This window comes from Peromyscus californicus, unplaced genomic scaffold (genome assembly GCF_007827085.1).
Source record: "Peromyscus californicus insignis strain IS unplaced genomic scaffold, ASM782708v3 Scaffold_12__1_contigs__length_115047231, whole genome shotgun sequence".
Lineage (NCBI taxonomy): Eukaryota > Metazoa > Chordata > Mammalia > Rodentia > Cricetidae > Peromyscus > Peromyscus californicus.
The window spans coordinates 70,532,536-70,556,152 of record NW_026294413.1 but is presented as its reverse complement, the minus strand read 5'-3'; the positions used below and the strand labels follow the sequence as shown (position 1 = coordinate 70,556,152).

Genomic DNA, 23,617 nt, shown 5'->3' with positions numbered 1-23,617 from the left:
ATCAATGTAATACACCATATAAACAAACTCAAAGAAAAAAAAAACACATGATCATCTCACTAGATGCAGAAAAATCATTTGACAAAATCCAACACCCCTTCATGATAAAGGTCTTGGAGCAATCAGAAATACAGGGAACATACCTAAACATAATGAAGGCAATTCACAGCATGCCAACAGCCAACATCAAATTAAATGGAGAGAAACTCAAAGCGATTCCATTAAAATCAAGAACGAGGCAAGGCTGTCCACTCTCTCCATACTTATTCAATATAGTACTTGAAGTTCTAGCCAGAGCAATAAGACAACATAAGGAGATTAAGGGGATACAAATTGGAAAGGAAGAAGTCAAGCTTTCCCTATTTGCAGATGACATGATAGTATACTTGAGTGACCCCAAGGATTCAACCAAGGAACTGATACAGCTCATAAACACCTTCAGCAACATAGCAGGTTTCAAGATCAACTCAAAAATATCAGTAGCCCTCCTATATACAATTGACAAAGAAGCTGAGAAAGAAATCAGAGATACATCACCCTTTACAATAGCCACAAATGATATAAAATACCTTGGGGTAACACTAACCAAGCAAGTGAAGGATCTATATGACAAGAACTTTAAGTCCCTGAAAAAAGAAATTGAAGATGTCAGAAAATGGAAAGATCTCCCATGCTCATGGATAGGCAGGACTAACATAGTAAAAATGGCAATCTTACCAAAAGCAATCTACAGATTCAATGCAATCCCCATCAAAATACCAACACAATTCTTCACAGACCTGGAAAGAATAATGCTCAACTTCATATGGAAAAACAAAAAACCCAGAATAGCCAAAAGAATCATGTACAATAAAACAACCTCTGGAGGCATCACGATCCCTGACTTCAAGCTCTACTATAGAGCTACAGTAATAAAAACAGCTTGATACTGGCATAAAAACCGACATGTGGGCCAATGGAATCAAATTGAAGACACTGACATTAATCTGCACACCTATGAACATATAATTTTTGACAAAGAAGCCAAAACTATACAATGGAAAAAAGAAAGCATCTTCAACAAATGGTGCTGGCATAACTGGATATCAACGTGTAGAAGGTTACAAATAGATCCATATCTGTCACCGTGCACAAAACTTAAGTCCAAATGGATCAAAGACATCAACATAAATCCAGCTACTCTGAACCTGCTAGAAGAGAAAGTAAGAAGTAGTCTTGAACGCATTGGCATAGGAGATCACTTCCTAAATATAACACCAGTAGCACAGACACTGAGAGAAACAATCAATCAATGGGACCCCTTGAAACTGAGAAGCTTTTGTAGAGCAAAGGATACGGTCAACAAGGCAAAGCGACAGCCTACAGAATGGGAAAAGGTCTTCACCAACCCCACATCTGACACAGGACTGATATCCAGAATATATAAAGAACTCAAGAAATTAGACATCAAAATGCGCAACAGTCCTATTAAGAAATGAGCTATAGAACTAAACAGAGAATTCTCAACAGAGGAAACTCAAATGGTTGAAAGACATTTAAGGAATTCCTCAACATCCCTAATAATCAGGGAAATGCAAATCAAAACAACTCTGAGATACCACCTCACGCCTGTCAGAATGGCTAAGATCAAAAACACTGAAAACAGCTTATGCTGGAGAGGATGTGGAGCTAGGGGAACTCTCCTCCACTGCTGGTGGGAATGCAAGCTTGTACAACCACTTTGGAAATCAATATGGTGCTTTCTTAGAAAATTGGGAATCCATCTCCCGCAAGATCCAGCTATACCACTCTTGGGCATATACCCAAGGAATGCTCAATCATACCACAAGGGCACTTGCTCAGCTATATTCATATCAGCACTGTTTGTAATAGTCAGAACCTGGAAACAACCTAGATGCCCTTCAACTGAAGAATGGATAAATAAAATGTGGTAAATATACACAATGGAATACTACTCAGCAGAGAAAAACAATGACATCATGAGGTTTGCAGACAAATGGATGGATCTAGAAACTATCATTCTGAATGAGGTAGCCCAGACTCAGAAAGACAAACATGGTATGTACTCACTCATTGGAGAATACTAGATGTAAAACAAAGATGTCTAGACAGCTACTCACAACTCCAGGGAGGCTACCTAGAAAACAGGACCCCAATAAATACACAGGGATCACCCAATGACAGAGAAATGGATGAGATCTACATGAACAACCTGGACGTGAGTGGGGATGATGAAGGGCAAGGCTTGAGGGAAAGAGAGCTTAGGGGAGCAGGAGATTCCAGTTGGATCAAGAACAGAGAGGGAGAACAAGGAATAAGAGACCATGATAAATGAAGACCACATGAGAATAGGAAAAAGCAAAGTGCTAGAGAGGTCCACAAAAATCCACAAAGATACCCCCACAATAGACTGCTGGCAATGGTCGAGAGACAGCCTGAACTGACCTACTCTGGTGATAGGATGGTCAAACACCCTAACTGTCGTGCAAGAAACCCCATCCAACTACTGAGGGATCTGGATGCAGAGATCCATGACTAGGCCCCGGGTGGAGCTCTGGGAGTCCAATTAGTGAGAATGAGGAGGGTTTATATGAGCAAGAGTTGTTGAGACCAAGGTTGGATAAAGCACAGGGACAAATAGCCAAACGAATGGAAACACATGAACTATGAACCAATGGCTGTGTCTCTATAACAGAACATAGAATCCTATAAGTATATGTCGAAAATTGGTCCAGCTGAATCTTGAGGTAGATCTATTCCCGTCTTTCTGAAGAACCACCATACTTATGTCCATAGTGAGTCTTAAAGTTTGCACTCTCAACTGCAATGGATGAGTGTTCCCCTTAAACTACATCCTCACCAGCATATGATATCATTTTTTATTGATTTTGGCCATTCTGATGGATGTAAGATGAAATATCCCAGTATTTTTAATTTGCATTTCCCTGAAAAATAAGCGTTTTGAACTTTTAAGTGCTTCTCAGTCATTTGTGTTTCATCTTTTGAGAATTAACTCTAGACTTGTACCTATTTCTTAAATTGAGTTTTTTTCTTTCTTGATATTTGGTCTTTTTAGTTTTTCATATATTTTAGATATCAGTTGTATATCAACTGTATAATTTGTAATGATAATTTTCCTTTCTATAACTTGCCACTTTGTTCAAATGATGATGTTCTTTGCCCATACATAAGCTTTTCAGTTCCATGAAGTTCCACTTGTCAATTATTGTTTTAATGACTTGGTGTGGGGTATTTGTATACTGTGTGAAGATGTATTTCTGTGATTTGTGTAATAAAAAGCTGAACAGTGAGTAGCTAGGCAGGAGAGAATGGGCATAACTTCCGGGCAGAGAGTGAACTTCTGGAAGAAGAAAGACAGGGTCAGCAGCCAGAGGTGGAGGAAGCAGGATGGGCAGTAAGGAGATGAGGTAACATGCCACGTGGAAGAACATAGATTAAAAAACATGGGTTAAATTCAGTTATAAGAACTAGTTAGGAACAAGCCTAAGCTAACCCAAGATTTCATAATTAATACTAAGACTCTGTATCATTATTTGACGACTGGTGTTCCAATAAGGAAGTATAGCAGTACAGTGACTGTGCTATTAGTGTCCTGTTCAAAAAGTCTTTTCCTGTGCCAATGAGTTCAAGATTATTCCACATTTCTATTTATTAGATTTAGAGTATCTGGATGGATGTTCTTGTTCTTGATCCATGTCGACTTGAGTTTTGTACAGGGCAGTAAAAATTATTCTGTTTATATTCTTTTACATGTAGCCATTCAGTTTGACCACAGCCATCTGTTGAAGATGCTGTCTTCTTGCTGGTGTGTAGTATATTTGGCTTCTTTATCAAACGAGGTGTTCATAGGTATGTGGACTAATGTCTGGGTCTTTGATTCTAATCCACTGATCAGCATGTCTATTTATTTATGCAAATACCATCTTGTTTTTCTGACTATTACTCTGCAGCACAACTTTAAATCTGAAGTGGTGATACATTAAGCAGTTATTTCATTATTCATTTTTAATCTATCCTAAGTTGTTTGTGTTTCCATATAAAACTAATTTTTTTAATTTTCTATTTCTGTGAAGAATTATGTGTGAATTGACAGAAATTGCACTGAATCTGTCAATTGTTTTGGGAAGGTGGCTACTTTCACTATATTAATCCTACCAATCCATGAACATGGGGGTCTTTTCATTATCTGATATCTTCTATTTCCTTCTTCAGTGTTTTAAAATTGCTATTATACAAGTTTTTCATTTACAGGATTAGAGTTGATCAAAGATATTTTATTATTTTTTTTTGTACCACCAGGCTCCCAGGTGGAGTGTCTCTACTGTCATGTGACACAAAGCACTGGGGGTGAGGGAGGAAAAGAAATGCAGCAAGGGTCTGCTGAGTCCTCAGTGAATGGAGGAAGAGTGAGTGGACAGGTGAGTGGTCAGTTACAGGGCTGGAGATGGTACCAGGGAAACTGAAATGGAGGATAGGAAGGACAGTGAAGATGGCCTTTTGTTTCCCAAGCCTGCATGCACACTGAGTTCCAGATAGACATTCTTTGTAGCTGTTCACAGTTGACAGAAAGGAAAGTCAATGGGCTGGAGCAGGGGGTGATGGGAAGGTCCACAGAAAGGAGGAGAGATGGGTTTTTGCAAGGTTTGGCAAATTCTCCAGGGAACCCACCACTGCTCTTCTATCAGTGATTCAGTCTAGATACTGTGGGAGTGAGTAACATGGATGGTGCCATCCTCAAGATGTAATCACCTCTGAGAATGTTCCTAAGAGTAGCTGTGTGTACTTTTGATTCCATGTCAACTTCTCTGGAAGGGAAGATGCATGCATAAAAACATCATATCTGCATTGTTAACAAGAACTCACTGAAGTAGAAAGAACATTGCAACTAAAAGCCCATGAGAGACCTGAAAAAGCCTTTTCCCAAATGCCACAACTCTTCAGGACAATTATTGATTTAAGTGTGTGTCTTCAAGAAAAGGAAGAGTTGCTTGATGAATGATCTGAGCATTCTGGAATATGGGAGTAGATTAGTAAATACAGTTCTAGACAGAAGAAATGTTGTTACACACAGACACGAATATATTACATATGAATTTATATATGAAAATATTATATATATATATTATATGAAGCATTGTACATATGCTGTGTTAGATTTAAATCTCAGAAACAGGCTCACTAGTGTGTACAAATACCATTCTTGATCTCTCAGCACTAGAACACACTTAATACAACATTTTGCTGTTTTATGTCTCTGAGTCCCTCACAGGTCAGAGAACACTTAAGCAGAGGCCTTACTGGTTAAGGGTACAACCACAAGGTGGTAGCAGACCTCAGCTGCTGGGGAGTATGCAGAGGATTCACTTCCTTGTGCTGATTGTGCAGGCTTAGGGCAGAAGCACAACCTTTTTCTCAGTGGCTGAGTGGATGACTCAAGAGGTAGAATTGTTCCTGAGAAAGAACAACACCCTGGTAGCTGTAGCTGACCTGCTAGTCATCACAATCTACACTGGATCTTAATTTAATTGGGAGAACAATGAAAACATATGTTCCTACTTTATTCATGTTCTTGTGGCTGCAGCTCGATGGTGAGTTAAGATCTTAGGACCACAGAATACTCAGTGGGCATTTCTGAGACATCCAGGAGGAACTCTATTTTATTCAGGTTTTCTCTGTTATTATAGAAAAGAGATAATTCTGCAAGGTTATGACCTGACAGCATTTCTCCTTTTTTTCCATCTTTCTGCACAGGGGTGATCCATGGTGAGCAGGTGGAGCAGCATCCTTCCATTCTTAGAGTCCAGGAGGGAGCCAGCGCAGTCATCAACTGCACTTACACAGACAGTACCTCGTCCTACTTCCCTTGGTATAAGCAAGGACCTGGAGAGCATCCTCAGCTTATCATTGACATTCGTTCAACTGTGGAAAGAAAGCAGGAGCAAAGACTGATCCTTTTACAGGATAAGAAAGCCAAACACTTCTCCCTGCACATCCCAGATACCCGGCCTGGAGACTCTGCCCTGTACTTCTGTGCTGCAAGTACACACTGCTCCACATGCACCTGCAGCCTGTCCTCAAACCCGCCACGGGGCCTGGAGCCCGGTCCACATCCTATGTCACAGGCCTCGAGTGCAGCATGTGTCAGTTGTTAGTTGACAAGAGCCAACTGCAGTGTGGACATTAATAACACACGATATAGTAGGTTAGGGTCACTGAAGCAATTTTGGAATTTTCTCCTTTGTTTTTAAAATGTATTTTAAAAATTTAAATACAATTTTGTTCTTCCCTTTTCCTTGCTACAGTATGTGGTGATTGTCACAGAGAACCAGAATCCCTGTGCTGCAGAGAAGTGGCTTTGGCACACTTAGCCCCAAGTGGGACATGTACATCACATATCCTCCTCCCAATGTCAGAGGTCACTGAGGAAGAGGAGGTGGAAAGACTGTAAAGTCATAGGTGGGAAGTGACTACAAGGAGACAATGTTTTCTGGACACAGCAGGGCAGCTGCACACATGAACTTCCAGTTGTTTACAGCACACCTAAGATCTTCAAAGGATTAGACAATACATAATTTGATAGAGGAGGGAAGGTGCACATTCCCACCCTTAGCTAAGGAGCTATGGGCAGCTGGAAGCTGCTGGGAGAGATACTCAGGTTTCTTTAAAGGTGAATCCCCTGGTCCATTGTCCACCCTTCACTGGAGGGCACACATCGAAGTGTATATAGGGATCACTTCCAAAACTCAAACCTTGAGGTGTTTTATTTTTAAAAGAGATGGACAAAACTGGATTGGTAGGGAAGTGTGAATGAATCTGTCAGCATTGAAGGGAGCAGGCGAATGTAATTAAAATTAATTGCATAACATTACCTAAGAAAATATAAAATGTGAAAAACTAGATAAATTTTATCAGAGGTGTGTGTGTGTGTGTGTGTGTGTGTGTGTGTGTGTGTGTGTGTGTGTGTTATTTTATGGACATCTATCACACTAAATAAAAATGTATACACATAGTTCAGTAGTAACACTGGTGATTTCAGGCACCCACTGTGAACTTGAGTCCTGCCTCCTTAGTGTGAGGTTTCAGGTTTATTCTCAATGTGTTTTGTAGACATCTGTGGTGCAGTTTGAAGGGAAATCAGCAGAGGGCGCTGCCTCTTCGGATGTGGTTAATGTCTGCATCCAGGTGGTGGCTTCACATGACAGACTGTCACTGTGCAGAAGGAGGTCCTTGTTTATGAGTGAGGAGTTTCAATAAGGTCCTGCAGGAGACTTGCCCTCTGAATTTGGTGCACTCAAGAACCAAGTGTCATTTTCTCCTATGAACATGCTTCCTGACACCTGCTCAGTTCTGCTGCTCCTCTTCATGCTCAGTAAGTTTCATTTACCCTAAGTATGGATGATGCCATTTTCTTATAACTGTAGAAGTCTTTATGTTCTTCCTCACATAGAAAATTTCTCCTTATTTATTTGTTTATCTATCTATTTATTTGCTTATTTATTTTCAGGGAGGAGCAAAGGAGACTCAGTGACCCAAACAGAAGGCCAGGTCACTGTCACAGAGGGGTTGCCTGTGATCATGAACTGCACCTATCAGACTACCTATAGTCCTTTTCTTTTCTGGTATGTGCAATATCCCAACAAAGGCCCTCAGCTACTCCTGCAGAGCGCCACAGACAACAAGAGGACAGAGTACCGAGGGTTCCAGGCCACTCTCCATAAGAGCAGCAGCTCCTTCCACCTGCAGAAGTCCTCAGTGCAGCTGGAAGACTCTGCCCTGTACTACTGTGCTCTGAGTGACACAGTGAGGGAGACTGCAGGGGAAGCTGCACACAAACCCAGGGTGCAGGAGCCTGAGGGGAGTGGCCTGTGAGGGAGGGCTGTGTGTCTTCTCTAAGTGGGGTTTACCCAGCCTCCTGAAAATCAGCAACACATCTCAGGTCAAATTCCTAGAAAACTAGGAATCTGTGGATATTCTGACAGGATAGGATGGAAGTCATTGCTACAGACAACTGGGCTTTGATCTCCTGAACTACTGTTTTCTCCCCAAGTAGAGGACCTCTCACAGAAAACATCTCAAGGAATTCCCTGACATGGGATTTATCTCTACCAAGTTGTCTTAGAAAATTCAGTGATTTATATTCTCCAACAATCTTGTTATTACTCTACAAATTTATGACCCAAATAAGGAACATAGACTCTAGTCTTTAAAAATCTGCTTCAAAATACAGATTGCTAAGTATTTTACTATGGGAACTGGATTTTTGCAGCCCATTCCCTATGGTAGGATACCTTGCTCGGCCTTGATGCAGGGTGGAGGGGCCAACACCTGCCTCAACTTAGTATGCCAGACTTTGTTGACTATCCAAGGAAGGCTTTACCCCTTCTGAGGATGGGGGTTGGATGAGTGGGAGGTGGGGGGAGAAAAGGAGGGAGGGGGAACTGGGGATGGCATGCAAAAATGAAATAAATTTAAATAAAAATGTGCTTCAGTCTCACTCCACAAGTAGTTTAGATACGTACTCTCCATGGTTCATGTTACCTAGGTTTAACCTAACTTCTGGTCTCAGTCACTTGTTTATTGCTATGAAGACACACCATGACCAAGACAACTTGTAGGAAAAAGCATTTAATTGGGGGCTTGATTACAGTTTCAGAGACTGAGTCCTTGACCATCATGGTGGGGATCGTAGTAGCAGACATTCATGCATGTCCCTGGAGCAGTAGATGAGAGCTTTTATCTAAACACAAGCAAAATTCAGAATGAGGGAGAAACTGGGTCTTACTTGGGCTTTAGGATTTCAGAGCCCACCACCAGTGACACACCTCCTCTGACAGGGTCACACTTCCTTATCATTTTTAAACAGTCTATCAACTGGGAAATAAACATTCAGCATATATGAGCCTATGGGGTCCATTCCCATTCACCACACTCTTCAACAGCCTTCATTTAATGAGGCTGTTTAAGAAATACAGCTCTTGGACCTCTGCTGGTGCTGCCCTGAGAGACAGCTCCTTCTCTTCCTACACACTGTGTAGAAATCCTTCTCCCTTAGTGTCCACTCTCATCTGCCATTTCACTTTGCTTAAATCCTGAGGACATGGTGTAGTCACTCATGTGGAATTAAAGTTAGGTTCTCTGATAATTCTTCTGAAATGTGGGAAAGGTGGCCATGGTTTTGATCCATCTCAGCTCTGGAAACAAAGCACTGATTTAAAATAAAATGCTCTAGTACTCATATTTATCTCTCTGTAAAGGAAGAACAATCTGAAATCAAAGACCACAGAGTCTCTTAAGAATGATTCATATTTTTGTAGACAAAGAACAGCAAAAAAGATACACATCTGGAACTGGATGGAGCCTAGCAGAACCATCATCAAAGAGACCAGAGGGACTGCCGATGGGAGCAGATGCAGAATTCCACAGCCAGCACTGGGCAGAGATAAGGGAGTCCTCCAGAGAGGGAGAAGAAGTGTGGGAGGAGCCAGAGTGTTCAGGGACACTAGGAGCACATGGCCTACAGAATCAACTGACGGGGACTCATGTTGGCTTGCTGAGATTAAGGAGACTGCAGGGATCTGACCTAGGTCTTCTGCATACGTTATGGCTGAGTGCCTTGGTCTTCTTGTGGGATTCCTAACAGTGGGAGCGGAGGTTGGCTCTGGCTCTTTTGCCTTCTTGTGGGACCCTTTACCTCTTACTGGGTTGCCTTGTCCAACCTTGATGTGTGATGGCATGTGCCTGGAATTATTGTAGTTTATTATGCCATATTTCACAACAGGTCTTTCTTTGGACTGTCAGTTCCCAAATAATGACAAGGAGACTTCTTATTAAGTATGAAATCTTGGCCTTACCTAAGGCTTGTTCCCAATTAACTCTTATAACTTAACCAATTTATATTAATCTACATTTTGCCACATGGCACAATACCTCTCTTCCATTCTGTATATCTGACTTCTGTCATATCTCACTTCTGAATCCCCTGCCTCAGTTTCTTCCCAGAGTTCTTTACTGCCCAGAATTCCTGCCTATCCTTTCATGCCTAGCTATTGGCTGTTCAAGTATTTATTAAACCTATCAGAAGGCACTTGAGGCAGATGAGGTAAAACAGCAACATATCTTCATACACTGTGATCAAATATCTGACAACAGAGTTTGGTTGATGTCCCTGGGAGGCCTACTCTTTTCTGAGGGGAGAGAAGGATTTTGGATCTGGGGGGAGATGGGAGGTGGAGCAAGAGAGTCTGGGAGAAGGAGAGGGAGGGGAAACTGCCATTAGAATGTAGTATATGAGAGAAGAATAAAAAATTAAAGGCATAGAACACGTAATTATTACATCAGAGTAACTGGCCTATCTGTTAATAAAAGTACGTTCTATGTTACTGGTTAGGGAGCAAAATGGAATGTTAACTTGCATTTCTGAACTCCGAAAATCTACTTCAAAGGCACAGCATAGAATAGGATCTCTGAGATGAGTGCTTGTCAAACCTATAATGAATGCTAAATCTAATAAAAAGAGACCCTAGTGTCAGGCATGGGACACCTGCTTTCAAATTGATTGTCAGGGCCTTCAAGGGTCTCCTCCAATGAAATAGGCTATGTGCATCGGTTTGATTGCCTCATAAAACTTGTAGGTAAGACCCTTTTGCTAAGAATACCACATACTTCAGATATAGGACTTGAAGGAATTTACCTAGAAATGACCTGAAGACTCTTTCCAAAGAATGAGTTCACATAGTATGTGCAAGATTCCAAGGGAGAAAAGCTATAAATAATCCTACCAAGCTGTATAAAGGTTATAAACCAAAACAATGTCCTCAATGGCAAGATGTCCACAAGGATGCAATGTAGCACTTCTATCTTGGTAAAAAACTAACATAAGTGTCTTATTGGACTTAAGGCCTGCTCACTAGAAATGATATTAGGCTCAATACTAATATCAAATACAAACTCAATTACCTACCCATGACAAAAGAAGTCACAGACCCTAGAGGAGAACCTACCATGGCTACTGCTGTGGGATATTGTTCTGTATGCTGTAAATATGTGTTGCTCTGATTGGTTGATAAATAAAACGCTAGCCGGGCGGTGGTGGCGCACGCCTTTAATCCCAGCACTCGGGAGGCAGAGCCAGGTGGATCTCTGTGAGTTCGAGGCCAGCCTGGTCTCCAAAGCGAGTACCAGGAAAGGCGCAAAGCTACACAGAGAAACCCTGTCTCGAAAAACCAAAAAAAAAAAAAAAAACGCTGATTGGCCAGTAGCCAGGCAGGAAGTATAGGCAGGCATGCAGAAGAGAAGAATGCTGGGAAGAGGAAGGGCTGAGTCAGGAGTCGCCACCCAGACACAGAGGAAGCAAGATGTGAAGGCGGAACTGAGAAAAGATACCAAGCCATGTGGCTAAACATAGATAAGGATTAGTAGTTAATTTAAGTGTAAGAACTAGTCAGTAATTATCCTGAGCTAATGGTCAAGCAGTTATAATTAATATAAGCTTCTGGATGACTATTTTATAAGCAGGCCACAGGGCTGCAGGGGCTTGGCGGGACCAGAGAAAACGTCCAATTACATTTGGTGCTCATCATTGGGCATTGATCCATATAGATCTAAGAAAGCTTGAAGATTCTGAACATACAGAAAAGGAGCCACACTAGGCTTCCTAGTCTCACAGTCTCATGCTAGCTGCAGTGTAAAGACTCATCTCCCACCAGCTGCCTGTGAGATGGAGCTGGCTGCCAGCCACCATAAGCTGAGCAGCATGGTGGATTCCCACCGAAGCACACAGAGGCATCTCCAAGCTGCACTGCACACTGCATGGTGGATTTCGCTTTTGCTAGTACAGAAAAAAAAAAAGAGGTTTCTGGGCTACACGTGGCTGGTTGGAGGTATGGACCCACTGCTTCCCAGAGTCAGCAGAGAGCATGGCTCCCAGAGTTGGAGGTGAATTAATTCCACCATGTTGAAAAGCTGAAATGCGTGGAGTCAGCAGCAAAGGCTTCCACTTCAGTCTTAAACACGCAGTTTAAAATCTCTCAGGGTCAGAGATTTTAAACAGATTCACGATAAGGCAGATTCAGATGGAATAAACCTCTAAATAGTTTACAGTGTGTGTAAAATGTTCATAGGCTTGGAAGAGAAAGGAAAAGGAGGCTAAACTGTTGTATAAAGAAATAGTTTTAACAAGAGACAGTAAAAGTAGTATAAAAAATAAGCCATGTAAAAATGGAAATCACACAGAGTCTGGATTATACTGTCTTTGGATTTTTAACTGCAGAAAGACATTTGATTGTAAAGGCTGCTAAGTTAAGCATATATATATATATATATTGCTTATAGAAAACATTAAGTTTTCTAGATATACATAGATATATTTCAATTAGGTAGGTAATCTTCAAACACTTCAAAGACCTACAGAATACATATAAAATGTTTTAAGAACTTTGACTTTCTAGACATTGAGATATGTCTTCTCCTGGCAGCACCTATCTACTTCAAAGAATGTAATGGGCAATGAAGCAACTCATTATGGAGTTTGCTTTCTTTGTGGCAAAAGTTAGCCACTGGGCAACAAAGTGCCCTTGCATTGACTGCTTGACAGTATGTTGTAAAAATGGACATGCAGGACCCATGGAAATGTGACCACTGAACTTTGCAAGAGGAGATGGTCCTTCAGGTTCCTGCTGCACAGAGGAGACTGCCCAATATTCTACAAGACACAGGGAGAAGCGATTAAAAAACTCTAGACCTATAGGCTGAAGATGGATGCCCCAACGTTACAGAGGAACTTTGGATGACTGTCCAGGAATGCAGCTATCTCTGTCATTCTAGATTTTTGGAAGTTTCTTACAATGATCTTTCCTGTTTACTTAGATAATATTATACACTTCTGAGGTTTTTGATGTAGTTGAAGACTAGATAGCTATGGTTGTAATTTTCCTTGGTTATGATAAAAGACAAATTAGATAAAAACTTTAGACTCACAGATATAGGATAGATGATAGAATATTTTCTTTGTTTTTGCCAAATACAAATAGACTAGATATTGTAACTGTAATTCTTACTTGATAACTATTATATTATATGTAATTTTAATATGTTAAAGTTAAAACCTTCCTTTTTGATTAGACAGAAAAGGGGAAGTGCTGTGGGATGTCAATCTGTATGCTGCGAATATGTGTTGCTCTGATTGGTTGATAAATAGAATGCTGATTTTCCAGTAGCCAGGCAGAAAGTATAGGTGGGCAAGCAGAAGTGAAAATTCCTGGGAAGAAGAATGGCTTAGTCTATGCTGCAAATATGTGTTGCTCTGATTGGTTGATAAGTATAATACTGATTTTCCAGTAGCCAGGCAGAAAGTATCAGTGGGCAAGCGAAAGAGAAGAATGCTGGGAAAAGGAAGGGCTGAGTCAGGAGTCACCACCCAGACAGAGAGGAAGCAAGATGTCAAGGCAGAACTGAGAAAAGGTACCAAGCCACGTGGCTAAACATAGTTAAGAATTGTGGGTTAATTTAAGTGTAAGAGCTAGTTAGTAATCATTCTGAGCTAATGGCCAAGCAGTTATAATTAATATAAGCTTCTGAATGATTATTTTATAAGTGGGCCATGGGAATGTGGGGGCTTGGTGGGACCAGAGAAAATGTCCAGCTACAGGCCACTTTCCTAAATCAATTTAGCTTCTAACAGTATTATAAATACTTATAAATAAACACACATATTAGAACAGTTCACATCTCTTATTAAAGAAGTTCCATTTTGAAGCAGATAGAGGTTACTTCAGTCATCGACAACTGATCAAATGCAAAGAATAACTGGCTGTGAAGTCTCCAGTTCCAGTTAATATATCTAAAATGCAATTCCTACGTCTAAGGCTATGGAACATCACAGAAAAGGAGCAGGATGGATTGTAAGAACCAGAGGACCAGAACATCAGCTGAGGGGATAACACGAGTGAGAAGACTTATTCAGTATGAATGTGAATGCAAACCGATAGGATATAAACATAGAAATCAGTATGGAGGGTCCTCCAGATGATGAACATACATCTACAACAACATCTACTTATACCACTATTTGAATATTTAACCTAAAGAGTCTACATCTTTCTACAGAGATACTTGCTTTTCTATGTTCATTGCTACTCTATTCATAATCACTAGGAATTGGAAACACTTTAGATGTCCATCAACTGATGAGTGAATTGTGAAAATGTGGTACATTTACACTGTGTGATATTACTCAATGTTAAATAAAATTATGAAATTTTCTGGAAATAGGTGGAAGAAGCAATGTGGTGAAGGGATAACTAACACTAAAGGCATTTTGAACAAATCAGTATGGACAAATTCATTACGGAAACCTCTTGAAACACATACTCCAACCAAAGTTGATCCCAGCTATAATTTGTGAATATAAACATAGACTTAGAAGGCAGTTTGACATGATTATTTAGCAAAATACCAATAGTAGTTGCCCTAGGGCCTGTGACCTCCTGAACCATGGGATTTTTGGCCATGTTACAGTACTACGCAAGAATTCCCTCCTGTTGAGTAGGCTTCAAATCCTGTCAGAAAGCATTGCTATTCTGTAGCAGTCAGGCCACTATTACACCATTGAGCACATATTACATGGAAGTTCAGTACTGTAGCATGCAGGTCCAGCTCTGGTTAATACTACTGCTGTCCTTTCTTCCCCAGCAGCCTGCATAGGACCTTCCAGGGCTATGAAAGCTAACCAGCAGGGAGAACTTTTCCCCAGTCAGCTCCAGGTTGATTTCTCCATGTCATGGAACAGTAGGATGTGGAGGCTTTAAACATATAATCTCACCATCTAGTTATAGTGGGCAACCAGGAACCATGACAATGTCCAGTGTTGTTTTGTATATCTCTGCAGCCTCCCTGAACAATAACTCCCATATCTGATACTGAGATTGATGTTTAATAAATTCATCTAATTTATCCAAACCTAAATTTATTCAGGTATAAATCATAATATGAATATTAATGTGATAAATTATTAATATATTCTTTGTAGAACATGTAGGTGATAAATTATTCAGTTTGGAAGGATATTTAATGAGGGAATAATGAAGCACATGCTCCACAGTCCCTTACCCAAACAGACTCAAGGTCTAAGGAGACCCCAGTGGTATGATCACATGGTCTTCAGTTTTAAATTGTGTTCAAAAGTAAAACATTTTTAAGAGTAGTTTCCTGGATCCCCCTCAATTACACTTTTCATTTGCAGGTGAAGATAAAATGGCCAAAAGCTTATTTTAGATCTGGTAAGGATGAATGACTGAGTTGAACTTATTCATGTGACCCACATTCATTCATTGTACACAGAGGTGTTGCCGTCAAGATTTCACAGCCTTTGGCTAATGGTGTTTTACATTATGTTTATTTGCTTCTTGGCTCCTTAACTCAAAGTCATGTTGGTTTATTTTCAAAGAGTTTCTGGTGCTGGAATCTGTATATCCCCTCCTTAAATTACTGTTTATAATTCTGCTTCCAATATTAATTTCTGCTCTCACTGATTGCTGCTACCACACAGTGCACTCTGGTCTGTCTAAAGAGGATTGTGTCCTTTGTGCTTTTCATTTTGCACAAAAATGCCTCATTGAATGGTACCTATTGGTTCTCAATGATTTCATATTGATTGACACCACACACACTCTTTCTCTCACATACACACATTAACGTATATACACACCACATAAAAAGAGGGGGAGGGGCTAGAGGTTCAGAGACACACACACACACACTCTTTCTCTCACATACACACATTAACATATATACACACCACATAGAAGGAGGGGGAGGGGGAGAGGGACACAGAGAGAAAGAGAGAGATGAGAATTGTTGTAGTGGCAGTGGAAGGCTATGCTCATAACTCCTGCCCCCTGGTGTTCCTGCATGGCATAGTCTCCCCCTGTGGGCAGGACCTAGACTATGGCAGGTGACACTTCTGAATTATGCTGTAATTTTATAAGAAAGGCAAAGGGACTACACAGGGAACTAAGTCTCTCATTAGATTGATGTATGTTGAATTTGACTTTGAGTTCATCAAAGTGAAAATTGTCCCTCAGGGTCCTTTCCCACATGTGCGACACACTCATCTGGGTCTTCAGTGCCTCCTGAAGCTCACACCAGGAAGCCAGCAGTTCTCAGGCAAGGAAGGCTTTCGGACTGACTGTGGGAAGGGTGAAAAGACATATCACCTATAGATCCTCTGACAATGGGACTGAGGGAGCTGGATGCTCATGTGCCCTGAGTCACCAGTGCAGAGCTGGACACAAATGATTGGAGATTTGCAGAGTTAGGGACCAGATCCCAGCTTCAGACATGTTCAGGGAGTTGGCATGTTCCAGGAAGGCAACAAAACAGAGAAAATGGAATCTTGGGAAGTGCTTCACTCCTATGGGACAGATCTTAGTTGTCATCCACTTGTTTCTCCTTTTGCAAAGAAAAGATCTGATTTCTCCTTCAGTAGAATTATTACCCTGAGGGACAAGAGATGAGGAGCTGCCCCTCAGCCTCAAAACAGCTGCTGCAGATGCACAGATGCAGCCTTCAGGCTTAGGCACCAACTGGGCTCTGTATCCTCCTGCAGCATCATGCTGTGTGGGGAACTCAGCTCAAAGGAGGGTCCCTGTTCAGAGTGAAACAGCACAGTTTTCTGGGACAGCATTTTTACCTCAGTCAAATTTTCACCCAAAATATCTTACAACATTGGGGGGCATTAGTTATTCTAATACTGTTTGAGGCAGTGGTGGGCTGAGATGGGGTAAGGTTGGCTGCGAGTTATTTTTGAGAAGATTCCATGTTTGCTTTTATTAATAGTCTCATTTCTCAAGCAGTCAACTTTTTGGTGACATCTTTAAACTGCATTTTTTCTATTTTTACGAATTCATGGTGTGTTGTTTCCTGCCTTCACCACACACAATAGCACACCAGCGCTGCTGTCCCTGTCACTCTGGAATGCAGAACTCCTACATTAGCTTTCCCCAATCCACTTCCTTCTTATGTGGTCATATTTTTAATCAACATTTAGAACAAACCTTTATTGGAGCAGGAGTATCCCAATACTTAAAATGCATTTCAAAACTTTGAAATCATTTCACTTTTACTCACTCTATCATTATGTTCCTGTTTCTTTTCTTTTTCTACTGTGGTGATTTTAAATTATTTCATGTGTGAAAGTTCTTGTTATTTTTTAATGAGTATGAGAGTGGGTCTGGGTAAATGTGTGGTATTTGTGTATAGGTTCTCAGGATGACAGAAGAAAGCATCAGGTCTCCTGGAGCAGGAGTTACAGGCAGCTGTGAGCCACCCATGTGGATGCTGGGGAGGGAACTAAGGCCTCCTGGAAGGACAAGGACCCTTATCTGCTGATCCATCTCTCAGGCCCCAGTAAAGGGTCTTTAGTCAGAACACCTGTTTCCTAAATTAAACTGTTAGCTGTACCTGCCTGAGCTCAGGGAATCCAGTTGAAGAGACAGAGGAGGGGTTATATAGGCAAGGGGGTTAAAGGTCATGACAAGAAAACCCACAGACACAACTGGGAGCTCATGGACTCTAGACCGACAGCTAGGGAGCCTGCATGGGGCCCATCTAGGCCCTCTACATGTGGGTGACAGTTCTGTAGTTTGGTCTGTTTGATGGGCCCCTAGCAGTGGGACCAGGATCTGGCTTTTTGGAACCTATTCCCTGTGGTGGGATGCCTAGCTCAGCCTTGATGCAGGGGGAGGAGCTTGGTCCTGCCTCAACTTGATATGCCCTGCTTTGTTGACTCCCATGGGAAGCCTTACCCTTTCTGAGGAGTGGATGGGGGTGGGGGCAGTAGAAAGGACATGGGTGGGGGAGAGGAGGGAGGGGAAACTGTGGTTGTTATGTAAAATAAGAAAAAATTAATAATAAATAAAACCCCCAAACCACACCTTTAGCTGTTGCTTCTCACATCCTTTTCTTGGGCATTTTAATGGCATTGTGTAGAAATCTGGTAATGATGCAGTGTTCTGATTACTATGTTCCTGGTATTTGTTTCGAAATGTGTAAATATGCTGTAATATTCTCACTCTAAAATATCTTATTCTCCCTTCTCAGTTCATAACTTTATATTCTTCTTTTCTAAAAATCTCAAGTTTCTACTTAGAAAGCATTGAGCTTCCTTTGTGCATGATTAGAAAGCTTAGGATTCACACTCAGAAGTCAGCAAAGACAGGAGGAAGTCTACTGCAGCTGTGAACTTGTTATTTCTCAAATGGGCCTCTAGAGGACGCTCCTTTCTAAAAAGTAAATGGTGTTTTCACAGATTAGAATAAACTCACAGAAACCTTCCTTCTCTCTTACCCTGCCAAGCCCCTCTCTGCTTAGAGCCCCTCATGCCCCTTTGACATTACATTACCTGTGTTCTGCTACCCTACTGCTTTCTCTTAAGCTCCTTCTTCTGGCCCTCATGGCCCAGTTTTAGCTTCCTGGCTTTTGTCGGAGAGAGGGATTTAATGGATTCTAGGAGGAAATGTAGAGGAAGCAGGGTGGTGGTGATGGATATGATCTGAATGCATTATGTACATGTACATGTGAAGTTACTGAATAGTCATTTTTTAAACCTCCTCCACTGCTCTGGTAGGTGTTCTGACAGAAATACTTTACTCAGATGCCGGAGACAGGTCAAGGGAAAGACAGTGTCTCTTCCTCATTCTCTCTTCAGTGTCCCGATGACAAAGGCATCTAAACCTCCTTAAGCTCAGAGCAACCCCTGCCTACCTCTCCCAATCTTCCTGCTGTTCATGTTTCATTTCTAGTCTCATTTCTCCAGCAATCATCTCTATAATGAAAACTTTGAAATGCATTCCTCTACTGTTATGAACTCTAGTGCATTGTTCCAAGCAGTCACAATGTACAATAGCACATCACCGCTGCTGCCCCTGTCGCTCTGGAACACAGGAATCCTGTACTTTCCCCATTCCACTTCCTTCTTATGCTGCCATTGAATGTTTTCTGTACCCTGATATTGGTACATATTGGGTTCTCTGGTGATGCAAAAAATCATATCAGGCCAAATTAATAAGACCAGGTTTACTGTGAGCAAAGCAACTCCAGGTGACTCTCAGAAAGGAGCAGGAGAGAAATCACATTGCAGGTCTAGAGACCTTGTCCTAAATATCATGTAGATATGGTCTTGAGAGTCTCCAGGGGAGGAGCCGACCCTTGGTGGGCTTTCAGAGGGGCAGGATCTGGACTGGGAGAAGTGGAGCCTGAGCAGAGATTCCCAACAGTCATATTTCAAATAAACATTTAGAACAAGCCTTTACTGGTGCAGGAGTATCCCACTTTTTAAAATGATTCTAAAAATATTAAACCATTACATCTATACTTACTCTACCATTATGTTGCTGTTTGTTTTTTTTACTGCAGCGATTTTACTTAAATTATTTCTTGGATGAAGATTCTTGTTATTTTTCAATGTATATGAGAGTGGGTCTGTATAAATGTGTGGTACATGTGTACAGGTTCTCAGGAGAACAGAAGACAGCATCAGGTCCCCAGTAGCTGCAGTTACAGACAGCTGTGAACCACCTGAAGTAGATGCTGGGGAGGGAACTAAGGCCTCTTGGAAGGACAAGGACCCTTGTCTGCTTAGCCATCTCTCAGGCCCCAGTAAAGGGTCTTTAGTCAGAATGTGCATCTGATTCCTGAGTTAAACCTTTAGCTGTTGCTTCTCTGAGTGTGCCTGGCTCTGTGTGTGGCTGAGGCTTTTTCTCCTGGTTGGGCCTGGTCCTCTCCTGCTTCCTGGATCCCTAACTCCATACAACCCCAGGGTCATCTCAAAATGCCCTGCCCCCCACTGTGTTCCACCCAGACTCTCAGGCAGGTCTGGTCTGGGAGGAGCTTCAGGCTCAGAAGGCTGGGAGGGAACTCTGCAGTGTCTGGCCTGGCAGGGTTCCTGGGTGGGGCTGACTGGTGGCAGGAGGAGGGACATTCAACAGCCATCCTGACACCACAGCCCAGGGCTTGGTTCCTTGCTTCTGTCTCCAGCAGCCAGACAAGCACCATGAAGAGGCTGCTGTGCTCTCTGCTGGGGCTGCTGTGCACCCAGGTTTGCTGTGAGTCTGGCTGTCCACATTCAGGGACAGAGAGGATGCTGTCAGCACATGGAGGGGTGGGGAAGCAGCTCAGGAGTCCTGCAGAGCTCCCACCTTCTCAGAGGACATGGGTGTGTTCAGGGTTCTGTGGATGCTCAGTGACCCCATCTGTGTCTCTTTCTCTGTTTCTAACCAGGGGTGAAAGGTCAACAAGTGAAGCAGAGTCCTGTGTCCTTGGTTCTGCAGGAGGGAGAGCGTGCAGAAATGCAGTGCAACTTTTCCACCATGGGGACCCAAATGCAGTGGTTTCGCCACAGTCCTGGGGGACGCCTCGTCAGCCTGTTTTCCAATCCTTCTGGAACAAAACAGAGTGGAAGACTGACGTCCACGACAGTAGCTAAAGAATATCGCAGCTCTCTGTACATTTCCTCCTCCCAGACCACAGACTCAGGCACTTATTTCTGTGCTATGAGTGCACAGTGCTCCCCACACACCTGGAGCCAGCACACAAACCCTCAGCTGAGTGGGCGTGGCCCTTCCCAGTCATAAGACATCAGGAAGCCACTACAGAATTTCATGCCTAGTTTAATATGTGTTTCCTGTATTGGTAGACTTGCAACCTCAGGTAAGCTTTTGGCCTTGTAGGTTCAGGACATCGGCATATGTCTTCATTTCTCATTATATACTGCCTCACAAAGCACAAATGTCCATCTTAGAACTAACAGAGAAGCTGATGGGAGCATTCAATCAATGTGATCATTTAAGCCACAGTGTGCTGAACTCAAAAAGGATGAGGAGAAAGGGAATGAAAGACAAAGGCTTCCAGGTGATCCTGCTGTGGACAGGGTCAGGGTCAGTGAGGAGAAAAACTGCTGCAACATCAAGAACATCAAGTCATAGAAGACAGAATGTGCAGACAGCTGGATGCTCTGTTTCCCTTCTGTTGCTGTGATGAAACTCTCTGAGAAAAAGCTACTTAGAAGGTGGAAGGATTTATTTAGTTTTCACTTCCAGGTCATAGTCCATAATTGGTGGTCATCAAGGCAGGAACTCAAACAGGAGATTACAACAGAAAACATGGAGGAACTCTGTAGCTAGGCCACTCACAGATTCACACTTAAGAAGCTTTCTTATGTGACCCAGGACACTTTCCCACAGAATGATGCCACCTATTGTGGGCTGGTGTCCATTCAATTCATCAATTTAAAAAAAAATGGTGCTTGGAGTTTTAGTACTATTTTATTGAATTTATAAAAGACTTCAGGAAAATTCGAAGCTATTGAACCTTCTAATTCATCATCCTGAGTTACCTTTTCATATATTTATCTTTACTCATCTTGCTTTGAACTTTTCCAGGCAGAGATCTGAACACCTTTAAGAAAGTAAAGAGAACAACGGCTATGAGAAAGTGCTCAAACATGTGTCTTGTTCAACTGACTTTAAGGAGATGATGTGAAAACTCTTACAACTCAAAAAAAGAGAATCAACGACTCATTCTGAAATGAGCCAGATGAGCAGACCCTGTGCAAAGGAATGTGTGTGTGATAAGGACAAATAACTAGAGTGTAGTTAGGGATTGTGCTGGTTTAGTAAAGTGTTGGTTGTAGGTTCTCCTAAAGATCCATGACTTTACTAACAGATGGAGGCCATTGCAGAAAGCCACAACCAATCAAGATGCAGGGTGGTAGAGTCTATTCCCAATGGGAATGTCTATAATCTAACTCCTGCACCTAAGGCTCTGGAAACACTGAAAAAAGGAAAGGGAATACGCCAAGAGCCCGAATATGAGGGAGTTTCCTGTGAAATTGTGTCTCCTAAGAATGTCAGAAGCTACACCCATGAAGACTCACCAACATGACTGCCTAAGCATGAGCTGAACAGGGGCAACACAATAGACATGCTAAAGTGGGTGGAGGAAAGTGCACAAAGCCTCAATCCTAGACAATGAAGTACTGGCACCTAAGGAATGTAGCAGTGGGAGACACAGTATTTCCCAGAGAAAAACACACCAACTGGTTATCCAGTACTGATTTTTCACCCCTGAAAATGTACTTACAAATAGCATTATATAGACCAAAGAGTTTGTATTTATGTATGTAGGAATAAAGATGTATATACGTACATTTGTAACAACCATTAATGAAAGAATAGGCATAAATTTGAAAGACAGCATAGGGGAATAAATCGGAGGTTTTGGAAAGAGGAATTGATGTGATTATATTATAATCTCAAAAAATAAAGGTAATAATAAAATATTTAGTGAAAAAATGTTTATGGCTTAATAATCACCATATGTACAAGTGTTCTATATAAGGGGTCAAGAAGATATGACTCATGTCAACTACAGCCATCTGCTTATTTTCTAAGCTTGATTGTGAGTAATATGCATTAGCATTTCCTCATTTCTTATGAAGGGCTTCTACCATTTTTTAAAACTGAGTATTTTAGACAAGATAGAAAGATTAGGAATTTTGATGATGTGTAAAGAAAAGACTGGAGGGGGAATAAAGACAATTCTGCCATAACTGACCAAAACAAAGACAAGAAACTCTTTCCATCTCAAAAACACTGGCTCCAGAAAAAGATGCAATGCCTTTCTTTCTTCAAGGCCTGAGCTTCTAAGCTCAGGATGCTCTTGAGTGAAGACCATATTTGTCTAGAGCAGAGCAGTGCTGCTTCAGAGCATGTGAAGTTTGTGAATCTTCCACACTCACTTAAGTGAGCTAGAGATTATTGTTTAAAGTAACTAAACCATTATCTCCTATGTGCTTAAGTTTAACTAGAAAAGAAAACATCTATCTGTCTAACCATTTACCTATATTATACCTGTTTATCCTGGACCCATAGTGTTGACAAATAGGAATTTTGCAAGTGAACATTATGAAGATGCATGCTGTGCTTCAAGGCCAGGGCCATATTACCTTCTCTAATGTACATTTCTAAGGCTGTCACTCATACTTGGTCCAACCTCTTGCCACACTAATATGACCTGTGCCTAGAATTACAATATTTATCCTTTCCACTGGGAAATCCACTCATGCTTTGAATCCAGCTCAATCTTCTCCATCAGGATTTTGTCTGGCTGGATCAGGAATCAGTGTCCATACCCTTTCCTCATTGTCTTGTCTAGACACACAGGTGTCTTTTATAGACTTGTTTTTTTCTGTTTTTAAGTGCTGAGACTAGGTTGAAGTGTGCCTGTTGAGAAAGACACTGCAGCACTCCCAGACAGCAGGCAGTTAGGCACTCAGCCAGTACACAGGACTTCTTCTAAACATCCTAGTCTAGCTTTTTCAGATTCCCAGTTCTTGTGTTCAGTCATGGGTTATAATATGAAATGAAAACTTCAGAAATAAGCAGTTCAATTGTTTTAAGTCACCCAATGTTCTTGGTGGAATCAGAATCCCTCAGCAGCGATGTGAAGCATTTTTGTCCAGCATGTCCCTGCTGTCCAGGCTACCAGTCTGTTTTCAATGAGATGCCATCCATGGCATCAGAAGGACTCTTCAGGTATCATA

General features: G+C 41.6%; 3 gene segments (V, D, J or C); all 3 read left to right on the top strand.

The window, feature by feature from the left end:
- The first annotated feature begins 5,557 nt into the window (after positions 1-5,557).
- LOC128106572 (T cell receptor alpha variable 13-1-like) lies at positions 5,558-7,275 on the top strand. The segment is given in 3 exon segments: positions 5,558-5,609; positions 5,773-6,161; positions 7,129-7,275. Coding segments are annotated over 3 exon segments (588 nt in total).
- Positions 7,276-7,338: 63 nt separating this feature from the next.
- On the top strand, positions 7,339-7,890 carry LOC128106566 (T-cell receptor alpha chain V region CTL-F3-like). The segment is given in 2 exon segments: positions 7,339-7,390; positions 7,526-7,890. Coding segments are annotated over 2 exon segments (417 nt in total).
- A 12,178-nt stretch (positions 7,891-20,068) lies between these two features.
- Positions 20,069-20,648, top strand: LOC128106564 (T cell receptor alpha variable 22-like). The segment is given in 2 exon segments: positions 20,069-20,120; positions 20,296-20,648. Coding segments are annotated over 2 exon segments (405 nt in total).
- The last annotated feature ends 2,969 nt before the right edge of the window (positions 20,649-23,617 follow it).